At 35.8% G+C, this 13795-nt stretch overlaps 2 protein-coding genes across 2 annotated transcripts; both read right to left on the bottom strand.

Moving 5' to 3' along the window:
• Positions 1–2111: 2111 nt before the first annotated feature.
• Positions 2112–10206, bottom strand: LOC139940845 (uncharacterized). The gene is made up of 7 exons (XM_071937225.1): positions 9902–10206; positions 9158–9409; positions 8643–8739; positions 7191–7589; positions 6663–6840; positions 5789–5868; positions 2112–5289 (listed from the first exon to the last, which is right to left on the bottom strand). Exons 1-7 carry the CDS (start codon positions 10204–10206, stop codon positions 4981–4983), a joined length of 1620 nt encoding a protein of 539 aa, XP_071793326.1. The 3' UTR covers positions 2112–4980.
• A 56-nt stretch (positions 10207–10262) lies between these two features.
• On the bottom strand, positions 10263–12597 carry LOC139940844 (uncharacterized). Its single transcript, XM_071937224.1, has 2 exons — positions 12472–12597; positions 10263–12287 (listed from the first exon to the last, which is right to left on the bottom strand). Exons 1-2 carry the CDS (start codon positions 12595–12597, stop codon positions 10263–10265), a joined length of 2151 nt encoding a protein of 716 aa, XP_071793325.1.
• Positions 12598–13795: the final 1198 nt, after the last annotated feature.

Here is a 13795-nt window from a genome sequence, read left to right as displayed (position 1 = left end):
TTAATATTTCATAAGAACTTGTCAATATCCAACAACCTACCAAGTTTCAACATGATCGCATAATTACTTAGGGAGTTATATTAGTTCAAAAAGTGCACCTTTAAGGCCGCGTCACGTGACCCCCGATGACGTCATTGATCTGAAACTTCACACATATGATGGCTGCCTGACAGTTAACTTGTGTGTAAAATTTAAAGTGATTACAAAAAACTTCACCACAGACATCTTCAAAAAGTCCATTTTGAAGAGTTTTCATCCTGCCGCTAGAGGGCGCCGTTGCAATTTGTGACGTCATTGGTAATTTTTTTGAACTGCCCACCCTTGCCACGCACTAACATCGTTAAAAGCAACTTCATATCTTTTTCCAATTTTGAATTAGAGGGCCACTTCCGGTTTCGACCGGAAGTAGAGGTCATGTGAGGTCACGCACACGAAACAAAATGAAGACCTTATTTATTCCTCCCCAATCCCGCAAACAGAAACCTACGGTCTCTTGTGGCTGATTTGTTATAAATTTTCAAACATTTAAAATACAACACCTTTAAGATGACGTCACGTGACTTCTGATTATGTCATAATGACATCCTTGTTTCGCAATGATCATTGCACCAATACCTTTCATCCCTGAAAATTTCATTGCAGCTGCTCTTTGGGAACATTGCAAATCAGCACTTATATGAAATTTTTCTGAAGATGACAAATAAAAAAAAAAAAAATAATAATAATAATAAAAAAAACTTTAACAAAAACAAGAGCTGTTTCGCTGCGCTTCGCTACGAAACAGCTAAAAAAACTTTAACAAAAACAAGAGCTGTTTCGCTGCGCTTCGCTACGAAACAGCTAATAAAAAAAACTTTAACAAAAACAAGAGCTGTTTCGCTGCGCTTCGCTACGAAACAGCTAAAAAAAAAGGAATGAAACAAAGAAGTTATGCCTGTTTACTTCAAAGCATTCAGTTGTAGCTGTCCATAGAATGTTAATGTTTGACTGAATCTGAGTAAGTAGCAACGGGTATAAAAAAGTCATTCACTGAGTTTTTTTAAGTGTATTTTGTGGACAGCTTGCAAAATAAGTATCCTTTAATTATCATGTTTATTAAAATAGACATTACGAATACTCCTCTTAGGAAGGATCAATTTCTTTCATTATTTTTTTTTCTTCTTCTACTAAGCAGGAGAGAGCTGGTTAAATAATATGGTTTACTGAACTTTTGAGTGTCATTTGTATGTTTTGAAAAACATCACAATACCAGTCAACTTCTTTTTGACTCGCTGTAAAGACAATAGCTGGGCATGTAGTAAGTCAGTTTCATGTAAAAGATTGTCGGGAAATGCACACAGAATCATTTGTATTTATATCTAAGATGGTTGAACTGGCCAGCTGGCAAGCGTTGGAATAAATAAGGAAGCTGCAGACACGCCCTAAAGGGTCCATTATTTCTTTGATTAAAACTAAATTCCTGAATGATGGAGTTTAATGTGACAGTTTTTAACATAAAATTATTGTCATAATGAAACATTTTCATAATGGAAGTTAAGTTTGAAACATAATGATTATTTTTCTCAAAAATCCTTAAATTGCCTACATGATTTCAAATAATTCATTGTTAGGCCAAAAAAAAATACCAGTTGATCTTTCCCTCCCTCATCCTATTTGGAGGCCGCATCTTTTTTTTTACTATCTTTTATTGTACATTTTTTGTCAAAAAGACACATTTTTTCTGTGTATTTCTAGATTAACTTAATAATCTTTTAAGAACTTGTAACTACATTAAGTAAGTGGTGACTTTAAACTGAAGAATTGGTGGCCAGTTTGATTTAAAATGCTTTGCAGCCACCTTTGAAAGAAATAAAAAATAAAAAATAAAAAGGCCTTCATCCTCCACTTTTTTGAGAAACCAGGACGATCAACTGGTATTTTTTTTACTTGCCCTTAAATACTTGGTAAATTAATACCAAACCTCCATTGATTGTGAAATGTGAAATTACTGCACAAATAATGTGTACATTAAAAAAAAAATTATAACTTTTTATAATAATGTTTAAATTTTCTTTTAAAATATTTATAATTTCTTTTATAATAAATGTTTCATTATATAAAATACCTTTGGTTTCTTTATTACTTATTGAAATACTAAATTAAAATTGATGTCCTTTACCTGTGAATGCAAAAATATTAAAATAGTTTTGTGCATTATACAATGTATGAAAGAACGAGGCAAGAAAGTATAAATATGTGTAGTTGTGTGGGTAACCCTTTTTCTGGATAGCATAATTTTGCTGTCCGCTATATTTTGTGCTTAAAGCAGCTGTATGAAATTGGGCCCTGAATTATAGTCTTTTGCATCAGTTATGACAACTGCATTATTTAAATTAAAGAAAACAATGTATTTCTTGAACCTGTTCTTTCTTGCTATTGAAGACAGTGCACACTATTGGTAATTGTCAAAGACTATAGTCTTCACAGTTGGTGTATCTCAACATATGCATAAAATAATAAACTTGTGATAATTTTAGCTCAATCGGTCATCGAACTTGCGAGATAATAATGAAAGAAAAAACACCATTGTCACACGAAGTTGTGTGCGTTTAGATGGTTGATTTCGAGACCTCAAGTTCTAAATCTGAGGTCTCTGAATCAAATTTGTGGAAAATTACTTCTTTCTCGAAAATTATGGCACTTCAGAGGGAGCCGTTTCTCACAATCTTTAATAAATACCATCAACCTCTCCCTATTACTCGTCACCAAGAAAGGTTTTATGCCAAAAATTATTCTGAGTAATTACCAATAGTGTCCACTGCCTTTAAAGAATTATCTCATACCTAACATTACAGAATACAGAATTGGTAAGAAAACAAATGTATAATATCACAGGTTGCCATAAAACTTACACGGTTTATTGATGATGATGTAGAAAACACCACTTGAAATAATTCTGTCTGAAATGTCATATTTGATGAGAAATAAATAAAACTAATTTCCTGCTGGAGTTTATTCGCCAAGTGAGTATTTTATTCATTTCTTTTTTAATCGATGTCATGCAAGATGTCATGTGTAATCGATTTTCATAATTTTCTAGTGACCCAGATGGCCGATCAATCTCAAATTTCTACAGGTTTGTCAGTTTATGTCTGGATTACACAAAAAGCTTACACTGCCAGCAACTGTTTGTTAGCAAAACCCAATTCTGTAACGTTCCTTTAAGGTATTTGGCCCCGAGGCTGAATTTTGTGGAACAGTTTTCACAAGCCCCTACACTGAAAATTTTATTTAGTCAATTGACTCAAAAAAAATAGTCATGTAGACAGTCTTATTTGACTAATTAAAAGGTAGTCATTCATGAGCAATTTTGACTAATTATAATTAGTCATGAAAAAGTGTCTTATTTGACTAACCTCTCAATTGGATTAGTAATGCACGAAAATTAATTAGTAATGCACAAAAATTAATTAGTAATGCATTGCAATTAATTAGTAATGCAATGCAATTAATTAGTAATGCAAGGCAACTAATTTGTCAACTTAATTTTTTTAAGTAGTCATTTGACTATTTTAGTTGGTCACACCATTGCCATAGTTATCACTCATTAAAAACTCAGTCTGAAGACAAGTTTATATTTGGCACTTTTACTTTACTTCGTCTTCAACATTGCATCAATTCAAACTGTACAAATTAAAATTTAACAGCTCTCCATAACTAGAACTCGTTTAAACATTTTGTCTTTACTCTTATAAATAGAGTTTATATTAATTTGTCCTCAACATTGCATCAATTCAAACTGTACAAATTAAAATTTAACAGCTCTCCATAACTAGAACTCGTTTAAACATTTTGTCTTTACACTTATAAATAGAGTTTATATTAATTTGTCCTCAACATTGCATCAATTCAAACTGTGAAGATTAAAATTTAACAGCTCTCCATAATCAGAACTCGTTTAAAACATTTTGTTTTTAGTCTTATAAACAGAGTTTACATTAATTTGTCCTCAACATTGCATTAATTCAAACTGTACAAATCAAAATTTAACAGCTCTCCATAACTCGATCTCAATTAAACCGTTTTGTCTTTAGTCTGATAAGTAAATATAGTTCTCTATCGTTATATTGCATCAATTCAAAATGTATTATTAAAATTTAACAGCTCTCCATAACTAGAACCCATTTAAAATGTTCTGTCTTTAGTCTGATAAGTAAGTCCAGTTTTACTTTACTTTATCCTCATATTGCATCAAATAAAAAATGAACAGCTCTCCATAACTAGAACCCATTGTTGTCTTTAACATGATAAGTAAATACAGTTTACATTACTTTATCCTCAACATTGCATCAATTCAAACTGTACATAATAAAATTGAACAGCTCTCCATAACTAAAACCCATTTAAACCTTATTTGTCTTTAAAGACACTGGACACTATTGGTAATTGTCAAAGACCAGTCTTCTCACTTGGTGTATCACAACATATGCATTAAATAACATACCTGCCTGCAAAAATTGAGGTCCTCGAAGTTGCAATATAATAATGAAAGAAAAAAACATTCTTGTCACCTGAAGTTGTGTGCTTTCAGATGCTTGATTTCAAGAACTCAAAATCTAACTCCGAGGTCTCAAATTCAAATTTGTGGATAATTAAGACTGTCTCGAAAACTACGCCACTTCAGAGGGAGCTAGTTCTCACAAAGTTTTATACTAATAACCTCTCACCCATTACTACGTCACTTCAGAGGGAGCCAGTTCTCACAATGTTTTATACTTATAACCTCTCCCCATTATGAATAATGGGGAGAGGTTGCTGGTATAAAACAAGTAAGGTTTAATGCTAATAATTGTTTTTAGTAATTACCAATAGTGTCCACTGCCTTAACCTTATAAGTAAATATATTTTGTATATTAAAGTGGGGCTACAGAATGCTCTGAAATATATAGTAATTACAAGACCCTGTTTCTGACATTATCTCTTCATTTTCCTGCATTCAGGCTAGTCCTCTTTTTGGGTTGTGATTTTATTCAGTCTTGAAATTAAAGTTATTACTGGCTTAGCCACCGGGCACTTGTCTTTAATTTTAAGCAGTGCGACTTGTGTGAACTCAAGACTCTTCTGTTGAGTTGCAAGATATTGTAGATGAAAAACATAAAAAGCACTCACAAAACAGGAAAATGAAGAGATAATGTCAGGGCAGGTGCAAACCTGTACATCCTCAACAATTAGCCTGAAAGAAGATGATGTCAGTGGGCTACGTTGATTGATGATTATATGTACCGACTTCTTGTGTTTTCCTGTGTCACCCTGCTCGAAAGAACAACAACATAGAAATTGATAAGGATAACTTCATAAAGACAATTATGGAGAAGATTGCAGCACTTCAGTTGCTTGAAAAATTGTACCAGCAAAAGGCACATCAAAAGTGACAATCTCACCCCTGAAAATTATTCTAAATTCCTTTTATGGTTCACATATTGGTTCTTAACTTTGAGGTTGTGTTTTGGCAGCCAGCTAGAAAGTGTATGCAGTCTTACCATGACTACGTGTCTTTTTGCCTGGCGAAACATGACGTCTGCAGTGTTTTGTCAACAGAGGGCAGTTTGAATGTAAACATAGGTCACATCGTCTATCAAAATTCCTATATTGATAAGAACAGCATGAATTATGCATAATCACACTTTTAATGATCTGGAAAGATTGAGAGCAACTAAAAGGGGGACTGTAAAATGGCTGCCCACCAAAAAAAGATGTTATACTGAGAAATATATAGAATACCCCTGTTTGTAACATTATTTTCATGTACCTGGTAAGTAAACATGTCCATCTTTTCGTTAAGCAGCTTTGGCAGTGCAAGGATGGCAGCTGTTGCCACAGTATCTGCATCTACAATTAAAAAGAGATACAATACATTTGCTAAAACTTCCTCATGCATCGTTACATTTTCATACTGCAACAGGTGGAATTGTGTTTCAATTATACTCAGTAGAGCAAACCATATGGAATTCAAGACACACTACATTTTTGAAAATTACTCAAAAGGTTTATTACCATAAACACTTACTTCGCAATGAGCATGGGGCTAAGTAGCAGTTGGTAGTATAAAACAATTCTGATGACCAATCGAGCTCAGTTTTTCACAGGTTGGTTATTTTAAGCATATTGTTGGGATAAAACAAGTGATGAACTTGAACTTTTACCTAAGTGTATCAAATTATAGTTAAGTGTCTTGCTTAAGGACACAAGTTTAATGACCAGGACTCGAACCCTCATTCTGATGACTCAGCTATCAGAACTCAAGTTTAACGCACTAAACCACACGGCCATGACACAACATATCAAATTCTTCAGCATCGAGTCCCCGTCATCAGGGCCCAATTTCATAGAACTGCTAAACTCAATAATTTCCTTAGCATGTTATTTTTGCCTTGATAAAAAAACAGCATTACCAACCAAACTTCCACCTGTTTTTTGAGATAAGCAAACAACAGCTGAATACCAATAATAAGCAATGTGCAACAAATGGAAATTTGGTTGGTAATCCTGTTTTTATCAAGGAAGAAATTTCATGCTACGCACATTTGTGTGCTTAGCAGCTATATTAAATTGGGCCCTGGCATGGTAGGTTTAGTAGTGAGAGGGGCCAGTGACGAGTTGATTCTAAAAAAAATTCTGCTTACCATTTTCTCCCCCTTCCTGATCACCAATGAATGTGGCAAGCTCCTCATCATCAGCGTCTTTAAGACAACGACGGTTTTTGAACAGTGTAATGATTGCTTCCCCATACCTCTTTAGTCCCTGTATGATTAAGTCAATGGGTCCTGATGTGCCATGAATTCGCTGAAATTCGGTGATGAACTGGAAAAAAGGACAAAATAGAGGTTCTCTCATTGACTAAAAATAAAAGGATGTCTGCAAAAAATCCAATCTTTAACCTAAGTTCACGCCTTTTAATTTTAACCAATTGCAAGAAAATATACTCATCATTGATAGAAACACTGAATTTACATGAACATCACAAAGACAACACATTACAAACTGCTTTGACGAAGGTGAACATTTGCACTTGAATGAAGGTCTTTTCGGATAATATCGCACAAACTGCCATCAAGTATTTGCCAATCAAGATTGATGATTCAAGTTTGCTTGAAGAGAATTGTATGTATGTTACACTTGGACAAACTAGAATTATTTTTGTTTGTACACACCTCATCCGCTTCATCTCGAAACAACCAGGGGTAAGCATTCTTCACCGTCTCCATGTTTAAGTATTTGCTGTTCACAATCATTGCGCGTCGATCAGGGAATGTTATACCCATGCGTTGAGTCACTTCTATGTACTGAGGTCGCTTCTTGGTGTTCTCGATTTTTAACCACTCCTTGTGCCTAATTAAGGAGTTTTCATCCTCTGATGGCTGTTGGGGGGGGCAGTAATTTTCCAACCCAAATGCGGGCGGGAACTTTGACAACTTTGGGGTTTTGACCATTTGTTTGGCTGTTGGTGGCTGCTTCCGCTTGCGTTCCATCACTTGCAAGGAAGCCCTGATGTCTTTGTCTCTCTTGCGAGCATTTTGAAATTTATATTTAAGCTTCGTTATCCACAGACTCTGGAAAAGACAAAGAAATTCATACTTGTTTAAAAAAAACTGTTTAAATCAGATGAGAATTTAGAATAGAACTCACCACTCCCTAAAATTAAATCACATAAATATAAACTTGATTGTTTGATGATCAAGTCGGTTATTTTATTCAATACACATGGTTACAAGCTTTGATCCATTATTTCCATTATGCCTTCTTAAAAGAAGAACAAATGAAAGTTCACAGATTTACAAATAACTTACAGGGTTTACAGAAGGTAGTGGTGAAAGACTTCTCTTGAAATATTATTCCATGAAATGCTTTACTTTTTGAGAAAACAGCAAAACAATATCAAATCTCGATATCCAGAATTACGGATTTATTTAAAACACATGTCATGACACGGCGAAACTTGCGGATACAATGATGGGTTTTCCCGTTATTTTCTGCCGACCCCAACCTCCGATTGAGCCTAAATTTTCACAGGTTTGTTATTTTATATAGAAGTTGTGATGCACGAAGTGTGGGCCTTGGACAATACTGTTTGCCGAAAGTGTCCAATGGCTTTAAAAAAAATTGTTGTGTCTACTCACACATGATAATTCATTTTATCTTCTAGTACAAGCTAATCCACCAATCAGATGCTTGAATATAGCGATTCTGTGTCCAGATGCTTGAATATAGCGATTCTGTGTCCAGATGCTTGAATATAGCGATTCTGTGTCCCATACTCAATGAGGCCGTGGAATACGAAAAAATATAGTGCTTATCCAATGAGGCCAAACTTATAATAGGTTTAGTTTTGCCAACTTTTCATTGTGATATATGGGTTTTTATTCTTGCTGCTTTTTTCACAGTACAAAGTAGAACATGTCAACCCAAATTTGTGCACTTGGAAGTTGGAAAATATTTGTACTCATCCTCAAGTAATTTAACATTGAAAATATTGTCTTGTACTGGTACTCAAGGTAAAATACAAGTGTACTCTTAGAAATGTTCTTGTCCACAGCACTAACATTGACTTCTAAGCTTCTAAGCTACAATTCAATACTATGTATTTGACAAAATGAAAGACTCACCTTCCTGTTAGCTATATCTAGGCCAGACGACAGACTCGGGAACGTTGTGAAGAGCTGTTCAGTTAATCCAGCATACTGGTCTGAAGTTAAGTAGTACCTGCCAAATTTTAAAAGTAACAAGAGATTTTATGATCCAAAGTTGTTAAACATGTCTTCCTTTTTCACCAAGTTATGGATGCTCAGTTAGTGTGTTTCAGGGCTGCACAAGGCTGTCAGTAGTGCAACTTGTAACACTGGCTCATCGCACTGTTTTTGCCTAATTCAAACTTTAAATACCATTATTTGACCAGGGAAGAATACCTTGTTGAAGTCTATTGGGTGCATTTCAAAAGTGTTTTCAGCGCTTAGGAGGTTTGAAAATTTACAGTTTAACGATTCAAACATGGTTTGAACCCCCCCCCCCCAAAAAAAAAAAAAAAAAAAACCCACAAAAAACCCACAACCTGTGACATTGATATAAGAAATCAAGAGTGAGAATTATAGTGAATGAGATTTTATATAGTCCTAATTTATACATACACTTTGTCAACTTTGAGGATTCCAGAATGATGTCTAGAATAGCCGACTCATTTGCTGCTGTCAAAGGCTGTCCCGTGGTAATCTTTTGTGTTAAAGCCGCCGGGAAGCTTGGTAACTTGTATTTGGTGTACCAGCCGATCGCTGAAGTTGGACAAGATGCACTTGCAGATACTAATGCAGATGTGGCACTTTGGGATGGGAGTGGAAGATCTGCTATGTCATTTCCAGCCTCTGGGAGCGGCGCCTCTCTGAAAGAAATGTACAAGAATTTATTAATGTTGTTCAACCTATACGTTTTGTGGCTTCTTTTTGGATGGTCATATTTGGAATGAATAAAAAATACACAAAGACATGAACAATTGTAAATTTAGAAGATCAACCAAAAGTGTTTTTTTTTTTCATTTCAAATGTATTTAACACAAGTCTGTAAATGATTAGCAGCACCACTGTAGCATAGTGCAATAGTTCATTCGCAAAAGAGCAATGTATGTTATGTGTGCAGTCAGGGTATGTACTAATTTATACACATTATCTACCATGTCAGATACCTGGGACATCATCTACCAATCAAAAGCTTTGGACACATTTATCTTGATATAACATCACATTTAGTGATGTCAGCTCCAACTGACTAGCATGCCTGGTTGCACAAAACGTGCATGCACACACAAAAATGACTTTTTTTCTGAATACCAGGTTCTGCTGTTGTCAAGCGGAAAATTGCTGGATAACTTGCTTACCTTATCATTAACTGCACCTGGAGAATGTCCACCACATTGATCTTCAAAGGCCCTTCAAAAATCTCCTCCTCATCCATATCAACGAAATCAGTGAAGTCCATGTCCCATGCTTGTAAATTGAAGTTGTCAATCTCAATGCCAAATTCCTGAGCCACTATCTTAGAGATCTCTTGTCTGGAAGCTCCACTTTCATTGTTTGTGCTGATTTCTACTTTCTTTCTTTTCAGCCCATATATCAACAAAAACTTGTGCCTGAAATTAAATTGTTTAGGTTTTTTGTGAATGTAAATACAGAGGTCAATCATCTAAAAATACATGTAATCATATGTATTTTCCCAATTTCTTAAGGTATACTTTATAATTACACAATATGATGCCGAAGCACAACAACCTGTGAATATGCTGTGTTATATATTGCAAGTGGTTGATGGTCTGCAAGTTCTGATGTCCTTATGAGTTTTCTTTCATTTGTCTCAGAAACAGCATATGCATGAATATGTGGAATGTAGTGTTGAGTTTGGAGAATTCTGCATGCATTAAAAACAATGCCAGTGATGATGAAGCTCATGTCAATTTTTGCAAATTTGTAGCCACTGTGAGTGCTTTCAAGTACAACTGCAGAATCTGATGTGTACCATATGCCATTATATGCAACCTTGGGTACTACATAAACAAATTCAGACTGGCCCAATTGAGACAAAATTAACAAATGTGTTTCCCTTGATAACTGTCTTACATGAACAAGTTTACCACCAGTATGTTCAACAATATTGTGAGTTAGAAAATCTGTTGCCCTTGACCTTAGCCATGCTTGATGGTACTCGTGTCGCTCTGCCATTGTCTTGCACAGATTCTTGCGGTTTTTGGTTCGACAGGACACCTCTTTAAAAAAGAAGTGTTTTCCTTCAAACCGCAAGGTCCAACAGAACACTAGAGGACCAAATTGATGCATTTGTTCTGGGTAGTGTAGGAGGTAGTGTGCTTTTGGTTTCATTGTTATGTCATACTCTCTGTAGTAGGTAGACAAAAACATTTCAATTAGAAATGTTAGAAAACCAATTGTTACTTTGGTTACCCTTGGTGCCATAATGTATTCAACCACATCCAGAAGTGATAACAGAACCAACCACTTACTGTCCTCATATGGTATTGTGTGACCAATCATCAGAGGTAGCAGTCTCAGCAAACACCATGCTTGTGATGCAGTTTGCTTAACCCTGAATGAAGCCATTGTGCAAGACATGGCAGTGGGTTTGTTCCTAATATCAGGTTCTCCATAGGGAAATGTCTTGATCATGTCATTGAAATACAGCAGAGAGAAATATCCTTGCTGGACACAGTGTTTGATTGTTACTTCAATGACTTCAGGAACTACACCCTCAAAAAGATCATGGGCAATGTCGTGAGGCAAACCACATGTAATATGGAAGTAGTTGAACACTGAGTCATGTTTTAACCCATACAGATTCCACAAATCTGGATTTTCATGTACAATGCGAACTTGTTGTTCATATCCTTGCTTGGTGCGTAATTGCAATCTGCAGGGATTGAAATGGTCTTTGAGAGTCTGTGAAGTTACATTGCATCCCCTGCAGATGCGCCCACTGTTGAAATGGGTTTGAAACCCCCCTATGAAATGGGCACCACGGTTGTCAGCACTTATAAATGAAATTGTTCCATAAAAAGTATGACTAATATCATCTTTCTGTATACAAACACCTTCTGTTTCCAACTTGTGAATGTCACGTAACAGCGGTGCTAGAATTGCATTCATGTCATATTTTTTCAAATGGCTTGCCAGACATAAAGTGGCAAGCTGTATAACATGCAGCTTTGAGCGATATTTGGGGGAGATGTTCCCCAAAACAAAGTAGAAACCGCCAAACTTCATTTTCTGGACTTTGTTACCAAGAGGGTTAGCAACATTAAATTCATCAAAGTAAAGTTGAACCTGCAGTGACATATTCTGTGCAGAAAACAATGCATTCTGCTTAAAATGTAGTCCGTCACAGTAATCTTTCAACACTTCATTTTCTGAGAAATGATTGTTAAACACCTCTGCGAACACATCCTCCTTTGTTAATAGTGCTCTGATAGTGTCTAAAACAGGAACATACTGAAATGTTTCCTCTTTACCGTTTTCATCCAGTCCCAGTACATATTCAATTGGCTCAACTAAGTCAAAATGTTGGGATATGTATCCCTCAAGTGACTTTTGTGAGGAAAACTCTGTGAGTGCCTTTTCATATTGAGATTCTTTCAATGCATCTGAAAGCCCAAATTGGTTGAGTTCATCCACATTTGCACCACCCCTCTCCAAAGAGGCTAAAACTTGTTCAGATAACCATTGTTCAGATAACCCCTTGCCATATAGATGCAAGAAGCACTTGATGTCTTATGTTCTTCTCTTAGGCCAAGTAATAATGAGGCAACTTCACGATTCACATCAATATGGATATCAGCTTCATCGTCATTCAGTATCTCATCTTGTTCATCATGTTCACTCTCTCTATCAAGAGCTTCTTCCTGCTCATTGATATCATTATCATCTTGCCTATCTTGCCCCCTACCAATGCGTTGAGAGCAGTGTTCCAACCAAAAGAGGCGGTGTTTTGATTTGATATGATGCCGATATTGTCTGGAGGTTTTTTGTATTCGCTGGCAACCATCAATGCCACAGTGCACTGGGGTGTCATTGTGAGCATGTCTATAATGCTTGAGAAGTTTTAGAAATGTTTGTGTATTAAAAATACATGAACTGCAAGCAAAAACCATGTTTTATGTTCTTCAGACAAAAATTGACCTCTGAATATTTCACAAAGACCCAAATAGACCGTATTGAATATGACGTCACCATTCAAATATCTGCCCTACAACATGGCGTCTGTGAGCGTGTGCGTACATTTGCCATAGCAAAAAAGAGGTGATTCAATACGGTCTATTGTTTTTTTTAGGTTTCGAATTGTGTCCGCATTCCTTTAAAAAATCAGCACATTTTTTTTAAATTTACCTGAAAAAAAAACAGAAAATCTTTCATGAACAATTAAAGACACAAAACATAATTTCTTTTCATGGTGAATACAGTACATGCAATATAAACAGACAAATAAATTCAAATTTTTGAGGTAGTGTATGACATGGTCAACCATCAATTTTAAGGGGGTATTTTTGACCCCAGCAAAACTTCTTCTGAAGGTCCACCTGTTCTTACTAGGAAGAACATACCACATAGTTTGTGATTTATTTTTGTATTATAAAAAAGTAGTCTGACCATCGGGGGTGGGCAAAAAAGATGAAATGAAACACAAGCTCAATTGATTGTGTTGCACTAATCTTTTTTTCACAGATTCTCAGATATGGATTCCAAAGGTTTATCGTGAATAGCAAAATATCAAGAGAGGGCGCTGTTAAACCCACAAAAAGTATAGGAGATGTGGGCGAGGCGTGCATGACAACATACACCGCAGTAGCAAATCTGCCCAATCTGCCCACCCATAACGCATTGCGGTTCTGAATTGCGATAAACCTTATTCACCCTGTTTGCAGCACTGTCTCTTATACCCAATGTTGATGCACAGGGCCCAGTTTCATAGAGCCGCTAAACCGTAAGCAAATTAACGTAGCAAAAATAATTGTGTAAGCGTAAACCTATTTCACAAATGGTGGCCAGCTTAAGCTCGTAAACAAACTGCGCGCGCAACATTTTAGAACGAAGCAAGTGCTGACAAATGGCTGAAATAAATGCAGAGTGGCTGAAAACTCACATAGCAACTTAAACTGGGGGGGGGGAGGGGCTGGTCATGGTTTGTTTCTTTTTTGTGCTTTCCCAGCAAAATCTGAGAGTGTCTTATTTTCAGAAATGAAAAAAAATGCAAAATAAGGACAAGTACTAGT

The sequence above is a fragment of the Asterias amurensis genome, chromosome 8 (genome assembly GCF_032118995.1).
Source record: "Asterias amurensis chromosome 8, ASM3211899v1".
NCBI lineage: Eukaryota > Metazoa > Echinodermata > Asteroidea > Forcipulatida > Asteriidae > Asterias > Asterias amurensis.
Note: the sequence above shows the minus strand (reverse complement) of the source record. Positions and strands in the feature narration are given on the sequence as shown.